The sequence below is a fragment of the Microcebus murinus genome, chromosome 19 (genome assembly GCF_040939455.1).
Source record: "Microcebus murinus isolate Inina chromosome 19, M.murinus_Inina_mat1.0, whole genome shotgun sequence".
In the NCBI taxonomy this organism is placed as follows: domain Eukaryota; kingdom Metazoa; phylum Chordata; class Mammalia; order Primates; family Cheirogaleidae; genus Microcebus; species Microcebus murinus.
Genome location: NC_134122.1, coordinates 51,960,001 through 51,985,538, shown reverse-complemented (window position 1 = coordinate 51,985,538; position 25,538 = coordinate 51,960,001). Strand labels below are relative to the sequence as shown.

At 40.3% G+C, this 25,538-nt stretch overlaps 1 protein-coding gene across 3 annotated transcripts in view; it reads left to right on the top strand.

Moving 5' to 3' along the window:
• Positions 1 to 4,044: 4,044 nt before the first annotated feature.
• Positions 4,045 to 25,538, top strand: part of SMYD3 (SET and MYND domain containing 3) — a 536,942-nt gene continuing 515,448 nt past the window's right edge. For 2 of the 3 annotated variants that reach the window (XM_075995539.1, XM_012751180.2), the window contains exon 1: positions 4,046 to 4,324. In XM_075995539.1, coding sequence (XP_075851654.1) covers positions 4,161 to 4,324 — 164 coding nt within the window. In that variant the 5' untranslated portion in view covers positions 4,046 to 4,160. Of the gene's footprint in view, positions 4,325 to 25,538 lie in introns of all 3 variants that reach the window. The other variant, XM_075995540.1, reaches the window with a different exon arrangement.

The window sequence follows — 25,538 nt, the reverse complement described above, 5'->3', positions numbered from 1 at the left end:
TATGATGTAGAGACCTTTTCTCATATACTGTGAACCTCTCTTAATATTTCCAGTTCTCTTTAAAATAAACAATTTCTTAACTTCTTTTAATGTTTTCTTTTTTTTTTCTTTCTATTTTTATTTTTTGAGACAGGGTCTCACTCCGTCACTCAGGCTGGAGTGCAGTGGCATCATCATAGCTCACTGCAGCCTCAATCTGCTGGACTCAAGCAATCCTCCTGCCTCAGCTTCCCAAGTAGCTAGGACTACACACATGTACCACCATGCCTAGCTTGGTTATTTTATTTATTTATTTATTTATTTTATTTGAGACAGGGTGTTGCTATGTTTCCCAGGCTGGTCTTGAACTCCTGGGCTCAAGTGATGCTCCAGCCTCAACCTCCCAAAATGCTGGGATTATAGTTCTTCAGCCATCTCACCCATCTCATCTTGACAGTTTGTGAATGGTCTTTATCATTTAAGATGTCTGGAAGTTGACTGATTTATCATTTAGGAATTCTAGAAAGCAGAACATGTCCATTTTATGATAGTTAAATGATCGGTCATTTTTAGCAAATAAAACAGTCTTGTTACTGACTGATTCTCATTAAAGAATGTTATTTTATAGTATTATTATGGAATTGTTTATTCCATTGGTAGGAGCCGATCTAGGTTTTGTGGGCCTATGGATTATACAAGGGGGCCCTTTTTATTGTGGTAAAATATACATAATGTAAAGTTTCCATTTTAATGGTGTTGAGGACATGTACAGTGTTGTGCTTTTACCACCCCTATTTCCAGAACTTTTTCATCATCCCAATCAGAAACTCTATATCCATTAAACATTAATTCCCCATTCCCGTTCCCTTGCAGTCCCTGGTAACTACTATTCTACTTTCTTTCTTTCTTTTTTTTTTTTTTTTTGAGACAGAGTCTCACTCTGTTGTCCAGGCTAGAGTGCCATGGCATCAGCCTAGCTCACAGCAACCTCAAACTCCTGGGCTCAAGCAATCCTGCTGCCTCAGCCTCCCAAGTAGCTGGGACTACAGGCATGCGCCACCATGCCTGGCTAATTTTTTTTGTATATATCTTTTAGTTGGCCGATTAATTTATTTCTATTTATAGTAGAGACAGGGTCTCGCTCTTGCTCAGGCTGGTTTCAAACTCTTGACCTCGAGTGATCCGCCCGCCTTGGCCTCCCAGAGTGCCAGGATTACAGGAGTGAGCCACTTCGCCCGGCCAACTTTCTATGTCTATGAATTTGTCTATTCTAGGTACCTCATATAAGTGGAATCATACAACATTTGTCCTTTCATAGCTGACTTATTTTACTTAGCATTATGTTTTCAAGATTCATCAATGTTGTAACATGTTAGAATTTCATTCCTTTTAAGGCTGAAGAATTTTCCACTGTATGTATGTAGTACATTTTGTCCATTCATCTGTTGATGGACATTTGGGTTGTTTCTACCTTTTGGTTATTGTAAGTAATGCTTGAATATTGTAAGTAATGCTATGAATATTTGTGTGCAAGTATCTGTTGGAATCCTGTTGCTATAAATTATTTTGGGTATTAGGGAACATTTTTTTAAAAAGGTTACATAACAATGAATGCAAATTTAAGTACAGGTGTGAATATTTGGAATGAGATAAGAAATCACAAAAAATTATAAATTTTTAAAAGCTGACAAAACCCACAAATATTACAAAATCCAAAAATAACTTATTAACAGTGATAGAGCTCTGTAATACATCTTTTGACTGCATACTCCTTGATCACTTCTTCATAAGACAATTTTATAATATCATTTTCTATACAGATAACGAAAAGATAATTCCTCTAACATGGTTGCTTGAAAATTTGTTTTTTATTATTAAGAGCTTAGAAAAATTTCTTTTAGCCTGTCAAGTAAGTATTGGTGATTCCATGTCTCTTCATTTCTCAGCAGTGTCTTTCACTAAAAATGGTGCTTCTAGCCTAAGGGCATGCCCTTGGGGGCTGCAGCGCTTCCTTCTCCCTCCACAGTGTCAGGCCCAGCTCAGGCAACTCCTTGAAGTCCCCGGTTTTCTCCGACTCCCCAAATCCTGCCTTTGCCATGATGGTCCTGAGTTGGTGGGTGTGGTGGCAATGAGCCTGGGTCATAGTACTTCCCAAGCAGTGTCTTATTTAGATTCTTCCCCTTGGGATCAAAGATAAACTCCAGATAATCATTGAGGTCCACCAGGAGGATGTAGAGGGCTGGGGGAGGTGGAGTTAATTCTGTTAGCTTCAAAACAATGCCCAGGAAATAGTGGGTAACTCCTTGGCTGGGACAGAGCTTCATGGTTCCCATGCTCTTGAGGCTACTGCTTCCTTCCTGTGTCCAAGAAGAACATAGTGGGTCTTCAAAGGGAGCTTATGTGAGAGACTTGGATACTGAGACTTCCTTAGCCTCTGTCCACTGGAACAAACGAGGGACAGTGAGTGGCCTGCTTTGTTAAGAATAATCCTACACATGGAACAGACTACTTGCTAATCTGTGCAGCCCTCTTTGCACAGTTGGAGCCCAAAATTGTTCAGTTCCAGGCTTAGTACCCAGGACCCAAATCAGGAAATATTTAAGTAATTCCAATTTTACATCCTGTCTTTAGTAGTTGTGAGTGTTTTACTAGTAGATTTAGTCCCTGGTTCTCTGGAACTCCTCATGACATGTTATTTAATGCAGTAAACAATTTCTGAGTTACTTCTATGTATCATGCTTAATACTAAGCACTGGTATGAGGTAATTATGGTGGTAGCACTGGCAGAATGCAGTATGCAGGCATTATTCTATACTTACAGACTTAAAAGTCATAACTCAGAAAAGTGATTCCTTAATGTGTACAGCACTTCAAAGATTCTTCAAAATACTTATAGGACTTATTCTCATCACTTTGTAAGGTATTATCATCTTCATTGTATAAACAATAAATAGGCTTGGAGAAGTTACCTAAGGTCACATGGGAGAACTGGGACTTAAATCCATGTCTTTGGAATACTAGTCCTCTGGTGCTTTTACTATACTACAACCTCTTTTGGACCCTCCGGCAAGTCTCAAAAGTCTGCCTCTGTAGGTTGAGGGAATCAGGCTATTCTCACAGTGCCAGACTATCACCCACAGATTATTTACTAATTGCTAAGGTAAAATGTACTTTTACAATGAAGAGGTCTAGCGGCTACCACTTGAACCAATTGATTGAACTTAGTGTTACTAATAGTGGTACAACCTGGTATTATGCACCTTCTGGCATATGATACAATATAAACAATATCATCTGTAGTATGTTTTTTGACAAAAAATGTTTCACTTCCATCAAATCAAGCGTCTAGACTCTAGCATTTAGACTTAACCTGCAGTTTACAGGAAATATAGGGAAGAGAGGAGCAAGTTAAATGACACCACGGGAAAACAATGCATAAATACAGAATGAACATTTTACAGGACTCCTAGTTTAGACTCTTCAAAGAGTCAATGTCAAGAAAAAGAAAATGCACGACCTTTGACTGAATCCTGGCTAAAACAAAGAGAGTTACAAACGGCATTCTTTAATTGAATGTGGTTTTTGCTTGCTAGTAGTATACACAGCTAATTTTCTTAGCAATGATAATAACATTGTAGTTTTAGGCTTGGAGAAGGATACTGTTCTTATTCTGAGGAAATGCATGTTAAAGTATTTAATTATGAAATGTTAGGACCTAAAGTGTTAGTTCGAAACGTTACGACGTCGGCAATTTCAAATGGTTCAACAGCAATACACTCGTACTTAATACAGAACGGGGGGTGGAGAGCGAGCGAACAGAAATGGCAAAATGCTAAGAATTCTTCGACCTAGGAGAAGGGTATACAGGTGCTCACTGTTCTTTCAACTTTTCCGTACATACTAAAATTGTCATAATAAAATATTATCTTATTACGCCTGTCCTCGGCGCAGCTGCCTCGGGCTCGAGCTCACCACAGAAGCCCAAGTCCGCCCGGGCGTCCCGCGCGCCGCTCGCGCAGGCTCCCGCCAGACCCCGCTGCGCATGCTCACCGGCGCCGCCGCTCCCGCCCCGCCCCCGGGCGTACGTGTGCGCGCAGGGCGCAGGCGCGCGGGGCCCGGCCGCCGGCCAGACGCCAGCTGCGGGACGCGCCGAACGTCTGAGGTGTGCGAGCTGCGGGAGGATGGAGCCGCTGAAGGTGGAAAAGTTCGCGACCGCCGACAGGGGGAACGGGCTGCGCGCCGTGGCCGCGCTGCGCCCGGGAGAGCTGCTGTTCCGCTCGGACCCCCTGGCGTACACGGTGTGCAAGGGCAGCCGCGGCGTCGTGTGCGACCGCTGCCTCCTCGGGTACGTGCGCAGCGCCCTCGCCCGCTGAGCCCGAGCGGCGGGCTCCGGGTGCCGGGAGCGGGGGGCGGGCCCCCGTCGCCGGGCTCCGCCTGGCGGGCGCCTGGATGCCCGGCCCTGCGCCCTCCTGGCGCGCGTGTTCGCGGGGGCGGGTCGCGGCAGGCGGGCGGCTGGGACGTCGCGGCGGGCTGGGGTCCCAGGCGCAGCCCCTGCCGCTTTTCAGGGCAGAGCTGCGCCCGCGCCCCCTCGCCCCCGGGCTGCGGTGGGCATTGGGGGGCCAGTTGACAGACTTAAGGGGAGGCGATGGGCCGTGGGTAATTTTGCTGGGGAACAAAGTCTGTCCCGTCCGTAAGCTTCGTTTGGTGCGACTGGAAATCACAGGTGGCGGGTCGGCGTGGGTGGGAGCGGAGATGGGCATAGGCGAGGTTCACTGCAAAAGCCCGCTGGGAAAGGACGGGGCTTGCGTGCGGTAGCAGAATCCTGATGTTGTTTGTGGTGCACTTCTATGGTCTAGGTTCTGTGTGGCCTGGGGATGCGAAGATGAACGGGACATCTTTAAGAATCCTTAAAGAGCGGATCAAGTGAGAGATAATTACAGTGTATCAAAAGGGCTGAACTGGAGGTGCAAATAATGTGCTTTGGTGGCATAAGTTATTTGGGTACCATGGTGTGCTTTGCCATTTAATGGCATTGCAGACATGTCTAACTCTTAACCGCCTATCTAGATGGAAGAATTCATGTGAAAGTGTTTTGGAAGCCTGGAAGCACTGTGCTATTTTAGAGTGCTGTGTAAAAGCAATTCATGTAAATGTGTAACATATATACATAAGTCATAGGAATTGCATTCAGTCAACAAATGTTACTGAGCTTCTACCATGTGCAAGGGGAAGAACTGTGTTTTGAGATAAGTGGGATGATTTTGTGCATGGCTGTTTTTCAGACCTGTCAGTCTGAGATTGGGGTGGGTGGAGGTTGAGAGGTAAATGCAAAACTCTGATCTGTAATTTGAACATTAATATTACTTTGTTCCTATTTGATTTATGATTAAAGAATTTGACTTTGCATTTTAAAGTTACCAATAATAATTTTATTATCTGTTCTTATCTGAAGTTATGATAACTACAAAAAATCTCTTGAGAGAGTACCTTGAAGTTTTTATAAACTGTGTGGTTGAAAACAATTCATTCCTTTCAAGACTTGACGTTTTGCTGAAAGCCCTGACATTTAAAGTCATAGATCTTTGATTCTCTTTCAGGCAAATTGAGTTCTTCATCCTGTTAAGTCCTTTGGCATATATCCAGAGTTTGAATGTGCAACACGGAGAACTTACTGTTTCTTAAGCCCTATAATATTAATTGATGGAGAAAATGTGGGTCATCTTGCAGATAAAATCAGATTTCCATGTTATTTAGTACTTAGAACAGAAAAGTTTTGGAATGAATAAATGGTGACATTCTAGTAACTAAATCATGGGACTTGAACTTGAGTCATATGACACATGGAATTGCCCATTTTCCAAAATAAACTACACAAAACCTTTGTGGGTGGGATGCTTCTTGATTTACCATGCTATTTCATTACTGCTGTCTGTCATGCATATTTCTTATTTTCAAGAACAGTAGTGATTTGAACAAAACAGGAGTTTCATGAAAGGGTATTTGGGAGCATTGTTTTAAAGTCTAGAGAAACCTCCATTTGAACATAGGCAGGGACCAAGTCAAAATTGCACTGTATAAGTAGTTGGGTGGAGGCTGGGGAGTATATCACTTCCGTTGCCTGATAATATTGGATTCTGCAGCTTGTACCACCAGCACCATGGACACTGGACTGTGCTGCTGCTGCTGGTCTTTGGGAAGCTGGTTGTTGCTGGTGTCGTGGCCCGTTTACAGAATGGAGGATGAACACAGAACACAAAACACACACGCAGAACACATAGAAAAACACAGACACACGTACAAACGGTTGACTCGAATAATAATACACTGGGTCAATTTTATTTTTATACTCTAAAAAATTAAAGTTAGTTCCTTGTACGTAACTGTCCTGGCATGGCAGTGATAGCCATAAATTCCGGAATGCATAGCCTTAGGGAAGCAGATATCCCCTCAGAATTTCAAGGCACTAGGCATAGATAAAGGATGGAGATTAGCAAGGATGGGCAAGGTGAGCCACAGGGGGCATTTCTCATCCCCATCTTCTCTTAGGGTGACCCCCTAAGATCTTCTGCTCAACCCCAGTGGCTGTGCCTGGGTTAGGTCGCCCCTCCCTTGAGGGGTCTTACCCGTCTTTGACTAACCAGCCATCTTATGGGGTGTTTATCGTGCGGCCTCCAGACCCCCAATGCCGTGGGGTGGGGCTGCTCTTGCTAGTTGCAGCTCAGGTCCTTTGTTATACCTCTAGGTAACACCTTTGTTTATCACAGGGATCCTGTCTGGAACAGATTACTTTCAAACGCTCTGGGCACAACACGTACATTACTCACTAACTTTAATTCTTAAACTAGGAAAATATATGTCAGTCCCCTACATGCTGGAAAGTTGTTCCCTCAACCATTGTTCTTTGTGATGTTAGCTTCTGATTTTAAGTCCTCAGTGAGTGTCTTGGATTGGCTGAACTTTGGTCATTGCCTGTACTCTAACTGCAAGGGAAGTTGAGAAGGTGAGTATTTGGCCTTTTTGGCTTTTAAGATAGAAGCAGTCTCTACTTGCCATCAGTCGTCATGTAGTGGAGAAATAAACATAAAAAAACATAAGAAAAGGAATATAAGTAAATGCCAAGCATCTAAATTCCAGCAGGATTTTCTACCTAGCTGTCCCTGGCTTTCTGCTATCTTCCATTTGCATTAAGTATGGAATGAAAATGTTAGCTTGAAGGCCGGGCGTGGTGGCTCACGCCTGTAATCCTAGCTCTCTGGGAGGCCGAGGCGGGTGGATTGCTCAAGGTCAGGAGTTCAAAACCAGCCTGAGCAAGAGCAAGACCCCGTCTCTATTTAAAAAAAAAAAAAAAAGAAAGAAAGAAAATGTTAGCTTGTGACAATCAATAATTCATGGAAAGGAGAAAATCAAAATAGAATAAAAAACCAGATATTTACTATAACTACCATCATGTGCTATATAATGACATGTTAGTCAATGATGAACACATATATAATAGTGGTCCCAGAAGATTATAATACCATATTTTTTTACTGTACTTTTTCTATGTTTAGGTATGTTTACATACACAAATACTTTCTGTTGTGTTATAATGGACTATAGTATTCAGCATAGTAACATGCTGTACAGCAGGGGTCCTCAAACTTTTTAAACAGGGGGGCCAGTTTACTGTCCCTCAGACCGTTGGAGGGCCAGACTATAGTTTAAAAAAGGCTATGAACAAATTCCTGTGCATACTGCACATATCTTATTTTGAAGTAAAAAAACAAACAGGCAAAAACACCCGCATGTGGCCTGTGGGCCGTAGTTTGAGGACGCCTGCTATACAGGTTTATAGCCTAGGAGCAATAGGCAACACCTTATAGCCTATGTGTGTAGTAGGGTACACCAACTAGGTTTATGTAAGTACGGTCTGTGATGTTTGCACAACAGTGAAATCACCTATCAGCACATTTCTCAGAACATATCCCTGTATTTAAGCGACGCATGATTATACTTCATTAGTTTCCAAAAATGATGTAAAGTTCTACGTGATTTCCTTTTGCCTAAGGCAATTTTTTTTTTTTTTTTTTGAGACAGAGTCTCGCTTTGTTGTCCAGGCTAGAGTGAGTGCCTTGGCGTCAGCCTAGCTCACAGCAACCTCAAACTCCTGGGCTCGAGCGATCCTTCTGCCTCAGCCTCCCGAGTAGCTGGGACTATAGGCATGAGCCACCATGCCCGGCTAATTTTTTATATATATATATCAGTTGGCCAATTAATTTCTTTCTATTTATAGTAGAGACGGGGTCTCGCTCTTTCTCAAGCTGGTTTTGAACTCCTGACCTTGAGCAATCCGGCCCGCCTCGGCCTCCCAAGAGCTAGGATTACAGGCGTGAGCCACCGTGCCCGGCCCCTAAGGCAATTTTGGTTAGTGCTTTAGTTCTATCTGTTTATTTTTGTTAGTGGGAAAACGTGAACCTGACAGTGAAAGTGGGACTTGAAATCATTTGTATTGTCCGTCTCCTGCTGTTGCACACATTTTTAGTTTGATGGACTTAGAAAAGTTTGACAAATGGGTTATATGTATTGTCTTGTCTTTTCATTTTGGTAAAACAATTGGTAAAATTTGAATAGTATATAGATTAGATAATAGTATTGAATCATTGTTAATTTGTTATTTTGATAATTGTTTTGTTTTTTTTTTTTGAGACACAGTCTCACTTTGTTGTCCAGGCTAGAGTGAGTGCCGTGGCCTCAGCCTAGCTCACAGCAACCTCAAACTCCTGGGCTCAAGCAATCCTCCTGCCTCAGCCTCCTGAGTATTTGGGACTACAGGCATGCACCACCACGCCCAGATAATTTTTTCTATATATATTAGTTGGCCAATTAATTTATTTCTATTTATAGTAGAGACGGGGTCTCGTTTTTGCTCAGGCTGGTTTTGAACTCCTGACCTCGAGCAATCCGCCTGCCTCGGCCTCCCAGAGTGCTAGGATTACAAGTGTGAGCTACCGCACCTGGCCTTGATAATTGTTTTTGGTTATATAGGATGTTAACATTTGGGGAATCTTTGTGAAAAGCATATGAGTTCTTTGAATCAGTTTTTTTCAACTTTTTTGTCAGTCTGAAATTTCAAAATGAAAAGTTACAAGCTGGTTGTGAGTGGCACATGCCTGTAGTTCCAGCTACTTAGGAGGCTGAGCAGGAGGATTGTTTGAGGCTGAGAGTTTGAGACCAGCTTGGGCAACATAGACCCCATCTCTAAAAAAATAAAAGAAGTTAGCCAGGTGTGTTCATGGATGCCTGTAGTCCCAGCTACTAGGGAGGCTGAGGCAAGAGGCTCACCTGAGTTCAGGAGTTTGAGGCTCCAGTGAGCTATGATCAGGACACTGTACTCTAGCCTGGGCAACACAGTGAGACTGTGTCTCTAAAGAAAATAAATACAATAAGAAAAAGATATGTCATGGGTGAAGTGACAGTTGTCTGGTATTTGCTTTAAAATAATGTTCGGAGGTATTGGTGGGGTTATAGGTTATACAAGATTGGCCATGTGTTGATAATTTTTGAAAATGGTTGATGAATATGTGGAGTTTCATTATACTATTCTCTCTGCTTTGGGGAATGTTTGAAATTTTCTGATAAAAAGGAGAAGAAAAGAATAAAATAAAAGTTCTGTCAAGTGTCTGGTCATTCTCAACTGGTCATATTTAAGAATGAGGCACTAAAAAGTTTTTGTTAAGAAAAACAACTCCAAGGCCGGGCGCGGTGGCTCACGCCTGTAATCCTAGCACTCTGGGAGGCCGAGGCGGGCGGATTGCTCAAGGTCAGGAGTTCAAAACCAGCCTGAGCGAGACCTCGTCTCTACCATAAAAATAGAAAGAAATTAATTGGCCAACTAATATATATAATATAAAAATCAGCCGGGCATGGTGGCTCGTGCCTGTAGTCCCAGCTACTCGGGAGGCTGAGGCAGGAGGATTGCTTGAGCCCAGGAGTTTGAGGTTGCTGTGAGCTAGGCTGAAGCCATGGCACTCACTCTAGCCTAGGCAAGAAAGCGAGACTCTGTCTCAAAAAAAAAAAAAAACAAAACAAAAAAAACAACTCCAGGCATGTGTGTAGATTCTAGCCTAGTGGATGTCTATATATGGTTATCTAGTTGTCTCCCAACTGTTAGTGCTATTCTCTGGGCTGGTCAGTTTTTCCAGAAAGGGATTGTAGCCATTAGCATTTTTTTTTGAGACAGAGTCTCACTCTGTTGCCCAGGGGAGAGTGCTGTGGCATCAGCCTAGCTCACAGCAACCTCAAACTCCTTGGCTCAATCAATCCTACTGCCTCAGCCTCCTGAGTAGCTGGGACTACAGGCAGCTAATGGCCGGCTAATTTTTTTCTATATTTTTAGTTGTCAAGCTAGTTTCTTTCTATTTTTAGTAGAGACAGGGTCTCAACTCTTGCTCAGGCTAATCTCAAACTCCTGAGCTCAAACGATCCACCTGTCTTGGCTTCCCAGAGTGCTAGGATTACAGGCGTGAGCCACCGTGCTCAGCCAATTAGGGTTTGATATGTTGAGTGATAAAGGGTATGTAGAGATTAGACTTTACATACTGTGGAAGTTAGTAAAGATTATGTTGTGTCTACATTGTGTGGTGGGCTAGAAGTTATTGTGAGTCAGTGAACTGGCAGGAAGATAAGCTGGAGGTCAAGTGGGAGAAGGGAAAACCAAACTAGGATCTAACTGGAACTAATAAAGATAAACTGGAACCTGTGTCTGTCTCTTATTGCCTCCCTACTCTGTGACACTGATGTTGTGTAGAATTTGTGGCACTGTTTGCCATACATCTGTTCATGTAATGGACCCGACAACTTCGAGAAGGTTGAAGAAGTGATTTTGCAGGACCTAGAGGAGCAGAGGGCCTGGCTGCTGCCCTGTGCCAACAAGGTGAGCCATTAGGTCAGTGACAGTGTACACAGGCTGCAAAAGTACTTGGTACCTTATACAAACCTTCAGAATATAATGACGGTTGCTTTACTTTTGTCTTACAAATCTCATACATTTCTTTTGTGGTGGCAACCCTAACTTGGACTCATAGGGAAGGATTCTGGGATATGTAGTTCCAGCTTGCCTTGTTGATAAACTACTGAGATAACTAAAATAATAACTAATTATTTCATTCTCCTGTAGCTGACTCACATTTGATATCTTACAACTTTGATATCCTGTAATCCACCGTCGTTCTCCAAGATCCACCTGTCTTCTACATTGGTCAAATAGGCAAGTTAAATGAGGATTACATCTCTGGTGTCATTAATGTTGGCATTAATTCCTCCAGAAATTCAGTATTGTTTTTTGTTTACTATTTAGGTAAGTAAAGGCAGTTCTAGTGGCTTCCACTTGGACTTTGGTACCATAGTAGCCATTACTTTATGGGTCAAGGAACAGGTGAGGGGATTTTGACAGTTCCTGAGGATATGTATTCCAGCTGTGCATTCTGGACCTAAAGAATATAACCACAGAGTAGATTCAGGGACCTACTGGACCCACTATGAGATGAGTCTGAGCCCAGGTCCCAGTAATCCTCTGACTTGCATGAGCTGTTCTTCCTGACAGGTGGACTAAAATGTTATTTTGGGTCTTCAGGAATCACTTTCAGTTCAAAGCCAATAATTTCCTGAAAGTCTGGTTATATCTTTGTAAAGTGCGCAGGCATCCTTGTAAATGCCTGTAGATCTCTTGGGAAGTCCAGGAGGAAGATTTATAGTGTGTGTGTGTATATATATATATATATATATATATATATATATATTTTTGAGACAGAGTCTCGCTTTGTTGCCTAGGCTAGAGTGAGTGCCTTGGCATCAGCCTAGCTCACAGCAACCTCAAACTCCTGGGCTCAAGCAATCCTGCTGCCTCAGCCTCCCGAGTAGCTGGGACTACAGGCATGCACCACCGTGCCCGGCTAATTTTTTCTATATATATTAGTTGGCCAATTAATTTCTTTCTAATTATAGTAGAGACGGGGTCTCGATCTTGCTCAGGCTGGTTTCGAACTCCTGACCTTGAGCAATCCGCCCGCCTCGGCCTCCCAGAGTGCTAGGATTACAGGCTTGAGCCACCGCGCCCGGCCTATTTTTCAACTTTCTTTTTAAAAAAATTCAATGGATTCAGGGGGTACAAGTGGCTTTTTGATATATGAATGAATTGAATAGGTGTAAAAGTAGGGCTTAACTATTCTGATGATTTAAATCATACTTATTTTTACCAGATCTAGAGCTTTTCTTTTAAAGCTAATCAAGTAAGACTTTAGAAGATTGCCCACCGATTGAGTTCTAGATGCACTGAGATCAGTTAGCTAACATCAAAGATCTCTGCAGTTCAAACCCTTCTGGTTAATATTTTGGCTGCCTTAATAGTAATTCACTATTACTATGAGGAGGTGTAATTCACCTCCTCATGAATTGCACTTCTTAATCTTGGGGTCTTCTGGGACTTGAATCAGGTTGTAGATCTAGAAACACTGAAAGGTTGGTGAGGATAGGTGATCCTGAGGAGGATCGGTAGTCCTCTGCAAGGGAGTTACTGCAGGGGAGGCCGTTGCATGTTTTTCATGCAAAGGAAGACCAACCTCTTCAGAGTGCTCTTACTGGCAAAGGCAACTCAGTAGCATTTAAAGGTTCAAGGTACTAACTGAGTTTCATGGATATCTGCCCAAATGTGTGCATCTGAAACTTAGGTTCTCATTCCCTACTAATCAGTTATCTCATTTTATATTATAAATATGTGAGTATGGAAATCCAGTTTGCCTACTGAATTATAATTCAGTTCTTGCTACTCCAAGTGTGGTCTGTGGATCAGCTGTGTCAATCTCAAGAGGGAAGTTGTTAGCAATGAGTAATATTATGGTGCACGACAGACTCACTGAATGAGAATATGCTTTTTCTGTATGTGACTTCAAGATATCTGTATAACTTGTATGTAAATTAAATTGAGATGAACTTCTGAAAGTACCTTTAAACTTCTTAGCAGCCCAGTTATTTGATAAACATTTACTTTGAGATTCTTCTAGGGATTCTGTGATTTGATTTTACATTTAACTCTATACATGCTATAACTATAGCATCTCTTGCAGATCAAGTTTTATGTGATTTCACATTTCCATCTGGGAGTTTCCCAGGAAGTCTTAATTAGCTATGATGCTCCCTCTGGTGGACAATGGCGTGAAAAGCACATACACATTTTCCAGAAAAGTGAGCTAGTTTTCAGCTAGCAAAACAATATTCCTAGTGGTCTCCTTCGGGGGCTTTCTTTCACAATGTTCTCAGCCTTGGTCACTTATTTAACTCTTGTTTTGAATTAGACCAAAAAAGGGCAAACAATTCAAATTTTGTCATATATATTTATATAAAACCATAACTAAAGAGGACTGGCCAAATTTATATGATAATAGTGGCTTATTAATTATGACCAGGTTTTTCACAATGAAAGTCAAAACCCACATTTGGAAGTGGTGGTCACATTTGGATTTGGTATGATCTGGGGGAAAAATTGTGCTTGTTGATCTTTACAGCATGATTTATTACTTTGAAAGATTTTGTGCAAGTGGCTTTTTCCCTTAGTTTTTGCTGTAATATCAATAATTACTTGGTAGGATGAAAAAAAATAAAGATGACTGTATGGAATAACCTTGTCTTTCATTGTAACATTTGATTTTACAAGTAAAAATGCACAGAGCTCTTATTTTAGTTGATTAAATACAGTAAAATCAAGAAAATTTCCTTTTTACAGTTAACTTGTGGTTGGGCATGGTGGCTCGCACTTGTAATCCCAGCACTTTGGGAGGCCTAGGTGGGAGGATCGCTTGAGGACAGGAGTTCAAGACCAGCCTGGGCAACATAGTGAGGCCCTCTGACTACAAAATATAGAAAAGAATAGCCAGGCGTGGCGGTGCATGCCTATTGTCCCAGCTACTTGGGAGGCTAAGCTGGAAGGATCACTTGAGCTCAGGAGTTTGAAGCTACAGAGGGCTATGATGGTGCTGCTGCACTCCAGCCTGGGCGACAGAGCAAGACCCTGTTTCAGATAAATACAGGGAGGAAGGGAGGAATGAATAAAGTAAGAAAGAAAGTTAATTTGTTGCCAGTGTACTGTTTTACACATTGGCCTGTTCATGTTTAGTTTTAAATATTTCATTGGTTTGGTTGAGAATCACGTCAGGAAGTCCTCTTATTGTTATGAGGCAGAAATAAATAAGAGAAACTATATGGGGTAAGATAGATTGATCAATTGACGTATTTGACTATATAAGCTTTAAAAACATCTGTATGTCAAAGAATTGTCTTACAATGGAAAAGTCAAGAAACAGGAAAATATTTGCAACAAAAAGAATATATTTGTAATACATAAAAATCATTCATAAATTAATAAGAGAAAGAAACTTATTTTGGGAGTACTACCTGATTCCCAGGATTTTCTTTGTGTCTATCTTTGAACAGTTTGGGTTTTTTTTTTTTTTTTTTGAGTGACAAGGTCTCACTCTGTTGCCCAGGCTGGAGTATAGTAGTGTGACCATCACTTACTGTAACCACCAACTTCTGGGCTCAAGCAATCCTCCTGCTTCAGCCTCCAAAGTAACTGGGACTACAGTCATATGCCACCACACCAAGCTAATTTTTAAATTTTTTGTAGAGACAGGGTCTCACCGTGTTGCTCAGTCTGGTCTTGAACTCCTGGTCTCAAGCAGTCCTCCTGCGTTGGCCTCCCAAAGTGCTGGGATTACAGGTGTGAGCCACCATGCCCAGCCAGTTCTGATTTTTAGATTTCTCTATGAGAGATTCTCTTGTAATCCATTGGTTCTCAACATTGCCTACACATTGGAAGCAACTGGGGAGCTTTAAAAAATACTGATGCATGGGTCCTACCTCCAGAGATTTTGATTTAATCTGTATGGAGTGTGGCTTGAGCATAAAATTTTAAAAATCTCCTCAGGTTATTAAAACATGCAGTCTGGGTTGACAAATTCTGTCTTTTCCATTTTAACTGAGCATCTTTATGTTCAAGGGCTAAGGTGAAATTGCTACAGCTGGGTTTAGTCAGACTACTTTTGATATCCATAAACAATTCTACATGTTGTATTTTAAACTGGACATTTACATTAGCATGTTCTGTTCACATTTAAAAGATTGTCATAAGTAGGACAAACACAAATTATGTTGAATTTTTAATTGGAATCGTTGTGATGTTTCTCACAAATTAATTTGATGAGTATATAAAATTTTTATTTTCTTTTTAGGAGATAGAGTTTTATATGTTGCCTACGTTGGGCTGGACTTGAACTCCTGGGTTTTAAGGATCCTTCTGTCTCAGCCTGTAGCTGGGACTACAGGCACACACCACCATGCCTGGCTAACAGTTAATTTTTGTTAGCATTTTTAGCTACTGGGAAGTAAATGTCAATTAGAAAGATTTATGTTGAACAAATGATCAATAAAAGATAATGCTTGGTTATTTAGGTAATGGTTTCTCTGGGCAGTTTAATTTTTGATTTTTTTGCCTCTATAATATTGATGCTCACTTTAGGTGGTGAAAACTTGAGCACCTCACAAAAAGACCTTCTTTATATGAATCATTGTTTTTCACTCCTTGTACAAATTTACCTGTGGAATTTAAAAATATTCAGATGTCTGTGCAACATCCTTAAAGGTTCCTTAACTTTTTAAAGCTTCACAGGTAATGGTGGTGCATGGCTAGAGTTGAGAACCTTTGAGAAAGAAGAAAAAGACAAAATTGATAATTGTCAAATAAGTGGTATAGATAATAACTATGGGGGATAACTCATTGGGAAATTCCTATACATTGTATAATAGACCATTTTGACTGCCATGAAGTGTTTGTGTAGGAGGTTATAGGTTGAGATCGATTCTGGAATACAGAAGGCCTTGATGGTCAGGCTAAAGAATTTGAATTTTATTTTGTAGGTACAGGTATTGAGGAGCCCATAAAGGTTTTTAAGTAGCAGTATGGAATGCACAAAATTATAGAGGACTAGTGCAGGAGTGCTGATTAGGGAGAGATGTGAAAAGATTGAATGTGAAGTTTCCAGTTACGAGAAAATTTGCTTTAATCTGGGTGTAAAGTAATGAAGGCCTGAGCTAGGGGAGTGGTAGAGGGTGTGGAACAAAACAAGACATTTTGAAAGAAGGATTGACCCAATTTGTTGGCCCTTTAAAGGGCAAGGGGGCAAGGAATGAGTAAAGGGTGAGTACTAGATTTTGAGCTAGAATTGTTGGAATAGTGGCGATACTCCTGCTATTTGAAGTCATTAGTGTGGGTGAGCTGTGCAGGTAGTAAGTCAGGCAGCTAATGATAGCACTGCTAACTGAGGTCCAAACTTAATAATAATAATAAAAAAACTTTTAGCACAGTCATAGCATTGTGAATAAAAAAAAAATTAAAAAAAAACTTCTCAGGCTTGGGAGGCCATAGAAGGCCTTTAAATAAATTGATAGTTCCTTCTTTTGGCCTAGTTTTTGCTGTCTAGGTGAGTGGGGTAAATAATCTCTCAATTTTGCCTGTTTTGAAATGAAGGGATTGAATTATTTCTGGTATCCTTTTTAAGCTTTCTACCTTATTGAGATATAATTCATGTATCATACTATTCACTTATTTGAACTGACATAAAGTAACATAAATGTTACCATTTTAAGTGTATAATTCTGTTGCATTAAGTACATTCGAAGTGTTATGCAGCTGACACCATTATTGATTTTAGAGAATTCTTATCACCCCCAAAATAAAACATGTACCTTAAGTCTGTCTTCTACTCTAATTAAACATAGGAAGATGTTGGGATTAAACCCTTGAATTTAGGCTCTTTACCACCCATGTGCTTTGTAAATTACCTAGCAGTTAATTCCAATTCAAATTGGTTCCTTGCAGTGCTGACACACTAGGTGGCAGTGTGGGAACACCAGGTAGGCACAGCAGTTGGAGAAATTCACCTCTATTTAAAAACAAGCTGTACACAATTACATCTATTTGTAGTAGTAGATATAGTTGTTATCTGGGCATCCTCAGATGACCGTAGAGGACCGTAGATTGAAAGCCTCTTAGTTGAAGATTTTGCTAATGCAGAATGTTCTCTTTACCAGTTGACCAAATTTCCCAGTCATATATAAAAAAACCTGTCTTAACATTCCTGTTTGGTTTCTATCATTTGTTAAATTAGTGACTCCTTCATCATTTTATTTTATTTTATTTTTTTGAGACAGAGTCTCACTTTGTTGCCCAGGCTAGAGTGGGCAACAGTGGTTGGCAACAGTGGTGCCGTGGTGTTAACGTAGCTCACAGCAACCTCAAACTCCTGGGCTCAAGCAATCCTCCTGCCTCAGCCTCCCGAGTAGCTGGGACTACAGGCATGCGCCACCATGCCCACCTAATTTTTTCTATATATATTAGTCGGCCAATTAATTTCTTTCTATTTATAGTAGACACAGGGTCTCGCTCTTGCTCAGGCTGGTTTAGAATTCCTGACCTTGAGCAATCCGCCCCGCCTCGACCTCCCAGAGTGCTAGGATTACAGGCGTGAGCCACCGCGCCCAGCCTCCTTCATCATTTTAATTAATCTTGCTATATGTGGGAATCACCTGCTCAGTCTTGAAACCATTTGTTTTTTCATTTACCTTTTTGCCCCAGTACTCCCTTGGGCTTCTTTCTACCCCCCCCCCCAATTGCTTTTCCTTTCTTCTCCCAGCCATGAGCCATGGGCATTCTCTAAGTGAATCTCAACTTTGAGTGCATATTGGAGTCACCTGGGAGCTTTAAAAAATCTTGACGTCTAGGCTACACTCAAGACTAATTAAATCATAATTTTTGGAGGTGAGGCCCAGGCATCATTACTTTTAAATCTCTAATTGCGTGCTAAATATTTTTCTGTCTTCCTTTATCTTTTGTTCGGTCTGTAAAAACAAAAATGGACTAATTTAACTAGATCCACTCTAAATTTATATTTCAGTCAGAAACTTACACTTTCTCAAGTGGTGTATGTGTCTTACCTTTTTTTCCTCTCTTAAATTGCCCATTACCAGCTCTTTTTATTTTTACCTGGAAATGTCACTCATATCTCATTCATTCCTCCATTCCCACTGCTACCATCTTAGTACAGGCTTCTGTACTAGGTTCCTGCCTTCCAGCCAAGGACCACCAGGAACACATTTATAGTTGAACAAAGTTGGGTTGAGACATGGTTACAGAGTGATCTTGTTTTTGTCTTGATCCATCCTGGTCATATAGAGTGCCCTTGTCTGATGTTGATGTTCTATGAAATTGTTTATGTTCAACAGAAGGACACCACTGCTTCCTGTGAGGATCCGGCCAGCTTATAGCAAGACCGCTTACTGGATAGTATCAGGCCAGTTCCTGGATGTCAGCGGTAGCTCCTGTCCAGGACTGTTTCTTAGCTGATTATATCTGTTAACAGATCCTCTCTACTGCAGTCTGTTCTGTGAAGTGCTGCCATATTAGTCTCCCTTAAATATTGCTTTAATGACTGATTCTTACCTTAATGAGAATAAATAATGGTCCTTTCCAATTTGGCCCAACTCTGGCCAACTTAATTTCCCAGTGCACCTTTTGTTTTAGTTACACTGGTTTCCTCAGTGCCCTGTGAACCAGTCATACTTACTCTCACTTAGGTGCTTTCTCTTGTGTTGTCCTCTTTCCTAGTTATGTGAGTTGGGGCCAACTGCTTAACAGCTCTGAACTTTGTTTTCTTCATCTTGGACCCTGCCTCTTAGGGTTAGTCTCAGAATTAACAGAGATAACACATGTGGGAATGTTTGGTATGTAATAGACACTCATACTGAATACATGTTCTTTCCTTACTTTATTTAGTTTTCATTGATTTCCTTCATTGATCTGTGGAATGTAAATAATATTATGTAGTTCAGCTCTTAATTTGGTCATTATTAGGTTTTGTCATTTGCCCTCTAGTGTTAGCCTCCTTGAGGACAGAGACTTTGTTATATTTTTCTGTGTATTCCCAGACCCTAGTACAGTGCTGAGCATACACAAATGCTCAGTAAACATCTTATGACTGAGAGTTGCAGGGTTATCAGAGCACTCCGTCTGCAGATAACATCTGAGACATTTTCCTGATACTTTGGGAAACTTTCTCCTTCCCTTAGTTTATTGCTACTTCTGGTTAGTTGGTAATACCGGTTAGGAGATCTAGTATAGTTGGGTCACAGGCTGAATTCTTAGTATCAAAACTAATTCTGGGCCGGGCGCTGTGGCTCACGCCTGTAATCCTAGCTCTTGGGAGGCCGAGGCGGGCGGATTGCTCAAGGTCAGGAGTTCAAAACCAGCCTGAGCAAGAGCGAGACCCCGTCTCTACTATAAAATAGAAAGAAATTAATTGGCCAACTGATATATATATAAAAAAATTAGCCGGGCATGGTGGCGCATGCCTGTAGTCCCAGCTACTCGGGAGGCTGAGGCAGGAGGATTGCTTGAGCCCAGGAGTTTGAGGTTGCTGTGAGGTAGGCTGACGCCACGGCACTCACTCTAGCCTGGACAACAAAGTGAGACTCTGTCTCAAAAAAAAAAAAAAAAAAAACTAATTCTGGCCAGGTGTGGTGGCTCACGCCTGTAATCCTAGCACTTTGGGAGGCCGAGGTGGGCGATTGCTTGAGGTCAGGAGTTTGAAACCAGCCTGAGCAAGAGCGAGACCCTGTCTCTACTATAAATAGAAAGAAATTAATTGGCTAACTAATATATATAGAAAAATTAGGTGGGCATGGTGGCGCATGCCTGTAGTCCCAGCTACTCGGGAGGCTGAGGCAGCAGGATCGCTTGAGCCCAGGAGTTTGAGGTTGCTGTGAGCTAGGCTGATGCCACGGCATTCACTCTAGCCTGGGCAACAAAGCGAGACCCTGTCTCAAAAAAAAAACAACAAGAAAAAACCCTAATTCTGTATAGTCACCAAAAAGGTTATATCCAATTAAATTTTTTTTTTTTTTTTTTGAGACAGAGTCTCGCTTTATTGCCCAGGCTAGAGAGAGTGCTGTGGCGTCATCCTAGCTCACAGCAACCTCAAACTCCTGGGCTCAAGCAATCCTGCTGCCTCAGCCTCCCGAGTAGCTGGGACTACAGGCATGTGCCACCATGCCTGGCTAATTTTTTCTATATATATTAGTTGGCCAACTAATTTCTTTCTATTTATAGTAGAGACAGGGTCTTGCTCTTGCTCAGGCTGGTTTTGAACTCCTGACCTTGAACAATCCGCCCGCCTCGGCCTCCCCAAGTAAATGTTTATAGATGATATTTAATTCACTTATAAAAATGACTTAAAGCTCAAAGAATGCAAATTTTAAGCACAGATAACTTCACACCTGTGTACTTTTACTTTCTATTAATACCTTGACCTACTCACAGCTTATTACAGAGGTGAGTTACATTTTAACTAATTAAATGGTTTTTTATAATTTTCAGTGTTGGACTTTCAGGTCTCTATCTTTGAATGACTCAAGATAATGAAACTCTGATCTATTGTTACTTTTGTCTTTTTATTGAATTTCAGAATGTCAGCTTCTTTATCTAGATTCCTCTGAAATCGTTACCTAATAAAGTAAATTTCCCTTCTGTCCTTTTTCTCTCTCTCTTTAGTTGTTTAACTTTGGGCATCTTAAACCCTGGGCTTCTGTTTCCTCATTCACAAAATAAGGCCATGTCTGCCTCACAGGATCTTCATGAGGATTAAATGAGAGAACACACATGAGAGTACTAGGATAGTACCTGGGATGTTGCATGGCTTCTCAAAGTGTGATCTGTCATTCACCTCCATCAGAATTACTGGGGAGGCAGGAAGATGAGAAGAGAGGCGGCTTATTAAAAATCTATTTTCCTGAGCGTCTTCTCAGGATATCTAGTATTTGAGGCACAGGAATCTACGTTCTTACCAAGCTCCCTGAGTGATGCTGGTACCCACCACATTTTGACATCTGCTTACCTGTAGCACAGAGATATATTCCTTTTGCCATCTGTCCTCTCACTACTTAGTGGTCCTATTGGCACTAAAGTTTCAGAACATTAGAGCTAAATAAATATTAGTCAAATATGAACATTTGCAGCAATTGTCAGTAATAGCCTACTTAAAATCTCTATTTTTTTTCTGAGCTTAGCTTTTTCTTAGCAGCCTTCACTTCTGTCTTTTTTGCTGTTGTTGAGACAGAGTCTTGCTTTGTTGCCTGGGCTAGAGTACAGTAGCATCATTATAGCTCACTGCAATCTCCAACTCCTGGGCCTGAGTGATCCTCTTGCATCAGGCTCCCAAGTAGGTAGGACTACAGAGAAGCACCACGATGCCTGTCTAATTTTTTCTGTTTTTGGTAGAGATGGGGTCTCGCTTTTGCTCAGGCTGATATAGAACTGCTGACCTCAAGTGACCATCCATCTTTGTTTCCCAGAGTGATAGGATTACAGGCATGAGCCACCACATTCCATCTTGCCTGTCTTTTTGATAAAAATAATTTTAACTGGGGTGAGATAATATCTCATTTTAGTTTTGATTTGCATTTCTGTGATTACTAATGATGTTGAGCTGTTTTTCATATACCTGTTGGCCATTTGTAGGTCTTTTTTTGAGAAATGTCTATTTAGATCTTTTGCCTGTTATTTAATTGGATTATTTGATTTTGTTCTCATTGAGTTGTTGGAGGTCTTATATAGTCTAGTTATTAATCTCTTGTCAGATGGGGAGCTTGTAAATATTTTCTTCCATTTGGTAGGTTGTCTCTTCATTTTGGTTGTTTCCTTTGCTGTGCAGAAGCTTTTTAGCTTGATGTGATCCTATTTGTCTAGTTTTGCTTTGGTTGCCTGTGCATTTTGGGTATTACTCAAGAAATCCTTGCCCAGACCAATGACCTGAAGTGTTTCCCCAATGTTTTCTTTTAGTAGTTTTATAATTTTACATCTTAATTTAAGTCTTTAATACATTTTGATATAATTTTTGTATATGGTGAGAGTAAGGGTCTAGTTTCACTGTCCTGCAAATGGATATTCAGTTTTCCTAGCACCATTTATTGTGCTTTCTCCATCATATGTTCTCGACACTTTTGTCAAAATAAGTTCACTATAGATGTCTGAATTTATTTTTGGATTTTCTTTTCTGTTTCATTGGTCTCTGTGTCTGTTTTTTATGCAGTACTATGCTGTTTTGATTACTGCGGCTCTGCAGTATAATTTGAAGTCAGGGAATGTGATTCTTCCATTGACTGAATTTCTTGAACTTGACCTTTCTATATTAGAAATCTATACTAGTATCTTTTTTCTGTTAGTTTCAGCCAAGATATATCAGTCTAGGTGACAAATGATTCTAGAAGTCTATTTTAAAAATGCCCAGACTTATTTTGAATGAAATTGTCCATATAATAACTACCTTTAATCATTAATTTGTCAGTCACAGATCAAATAAATGGATTTAATTGTAATTCAGAGCCCAACCTTTAATGAGCAGAATTTAATGAGCAAGGGACTTGTGGGAGATAGATTTATTGAGAGGTCAAATGATTCATGCGGCTACTATGCACAGGAAATGCTAAAGTACAGATAAGTGGAGCCTCAGCTAGAATCTGAACATGGTTTTCTGAAGTAAGATGACATTTCCTGTAACCATTTTTCTTGTATGTTGAGGAATCTCCTATTAATATTTTTTTCCTTTTTCTTTCCATAGATTAACAAATTATTCAATTATTTCCTGTTTGTTTAGAGTGGTGCTCCCTCTTCCATGCAGTCATAGCATTATATCTATTATATGCCACATTGTAATTATTTGAGCCAATAATTATTAAATAATTTTCTATCTCCTCTGGAAGCTCTTGGATGCAGGGATTGCATGTTTATGCACCACTAAGTCTTTTTTGCTTTCTTTAAATGTCTTATTTTAGAAAACTGCACCATTGCTTTGACTCTAACTGATGAGAATGAGTATGATGTGTGGATTAGATTTTTTTTTTGTGAGGGGGAGATTACCTTTTCTTTGACATCATTTTTTAATTAGTATTTATTCATCTATTTGTCTACATGGCATACTGAAATTAGCACTATAATTTGGAACAAGAAGTGTCTTAGGTTCAAATCCTGCTTCCCTTTGCCAGATTTGCAAACTTGGGCAAGTCACTTAATCCCTTTGATTTTTATTTTCCTCATCCACAAGATGGGAGTTATAATTCCTACCTAGGTTATGAGATTGTAGTGAAGATCAAATAACTTAATATATGAAACCATTATATAAATGTGTGATGTATTATCATCTTTATCCACATTCCTGAAATGAAGGTTTTAGAGATGAAAGATCAATTATTTAATTAAAAAGTTGCAATAGGGTTTTCATTTTTCTCTTTTTGGCTGAAACATTCAGAAGTTAGTGTTATTTATAGATGAATATCACTTATAATGTCTATTGGGTAATGAATCTGCTGTTACCATTCTATAGGAATTTGAACCTATTAATACTTACGTCATATCTGTTGAGAAGCTTTGTTTTCGGGTAGTTCTGGTTCAGATTCTGGTTATGCCATTTATGAATTGTATGAACCTGGAAAATTACTAGCTAGACCTTAGATTCCTTATTGGTAAAATAGAATTAATAAAATAAAAACACAGGGTTGGTGAAAAGAATAAATGAGATAACCTAAGATAAAGTGCCCAGCATCCAGGATAAAGCCTGAGACATTGTATGTGATTAATAAGTAAGTAGTAATAACTATAATTAGTGTAGCAGATGATCGTGGTTAACACTTAACGGAATACTTGGTATGTGTTAAGAATGATGCCAAGGGTTTTTAATCTTCATCATCTCATTTAATCTTGCAAAATCTTGTGAGGTTTCTGTAGATATTATTCCTGTTTTATAGGTAAGGAAACTGAATTTTTTTTTTTTTTTTTTTGAGACAGAGTCTCTCTTTGTTGCCCAGGCTAGAGTGAGTGCCGTGGCGTCAGCCTAGCTCACAGCAACCTCAAACTCGTGGGCTCAAGCAATCCTCCTGCCTCAGCCTCCCAAGTAGCTGGGACTACAGGCATGTGCCACCATGCCCGGCTAATTTTTTCTATATATGTATTAGTTGGCCAATTAATTTCTTTCTATTTATAGTAGAGACGGGGTCTCGCTCTTGCTCAGGCTGGTTTTGAACTCCTGACCTCGAGCAATCCGCCCGCCTTGGCCTCCCAGAGTGCTAGGATTACAGGCGTGAGCCACCAGCTTGGCCAGGAAACTGAATTTTAAAAAGATTATAACTTGCCCCAATTATATAGCTAATTCTAATTCAGAGCCTATTATCTTTTTTATTAATTAAACTTTTCATTTCTGTTGGATACTTGTCAAATGTCAACAGTAATTATACATTCTATGATGCTATAAAGTTGATAATTAAATTGGAAAAACTGTACAGACAAGACTTAATCTATAAGACCCTCTCTAGTAATGTGTAGCTAGTCCAATAATTTAGACGTTTAGGTTGAAATTATGTGTTTTATGTTTTCTTCAGTGTCTTTAAAAAATTTTTGTGAGTGGCATCTGTTAAAAAAATGTCATTATTTAGAATTAACCACAGAATTACTTGGATTAATTGATTAATTACTTTCCTTTGTTTTTTTTTTTTTTTTGGAGACAGTGTTTATCTCTGTTGTCTGGGCTAAAGTGCAGTGGAATCATCATAGCTTACTATAGCCTCAAACTCTTGGGCTCAACAGATCATCCTGCCTCCGCCTCCCTAGTAGCTGGGACTATAGTTGTATGCCACCATGCCCAGCTAATTTTTCTAATTTTTTGTAGAGACGAGGTATCAGTGTGTTGCTCAGGCTGGTCTCGACTCCTAGCCTTGGTGATTCTCCCACCTTGGCCTCCCAAGATGCTAGGATTACAGGTGTGAGCCACTGTACCTACCACAGAGATTTGCTTTCCTTTTATGAGAAAGACCCCAAACAGCAGAGTAGATGAGAGGGAAGGAGAGAGAAAGGGAGGGATACAGATGATCATGTTTTCCTTGAATGCTTGTTGCTGATAATTTTTCTTTTCCTGTGTTGTGCCTTCTTAATTATTCCATGCCCTTGTAAGAGAGCCATTGCAAGATCCACAGTTGTATCAGAGAACATGATTACATAATTACACAGTGAACCCCCTTAAATAGTCCCTTAAGCTTTTAGGTCAGCTATAGAGATAGTTTAGTGGCTGTTCTTCCAAAGAAGTTCTTTAGTTTAATTTTTAGAGAAAGAAATCTTTGTATTTGGATACAACAGTGCTTTTGGTAAATGTTGTGTATTTAAGGTGAAGAATAGTGTACTTCGAGGGGCTTAGGTAAGTATTTTGATGTTAGTCTTCAGACATATTTTCATACTGTGAATGAAAACTTGAGATAAACTGATACTCTGGGTGTCTAAATGGTTGTTCTTTTCATTGCCATTTAGTCATTGGCAATGACTCATTATGTAATTCTCTTTAATGTTTCGCTTGAATTAATGTGAATGTTTTACGAAAATACCAGATTTTAAGGACTTAACAGCTTAACTCTTAGTTTAACGTGCAAGTACTTCAACT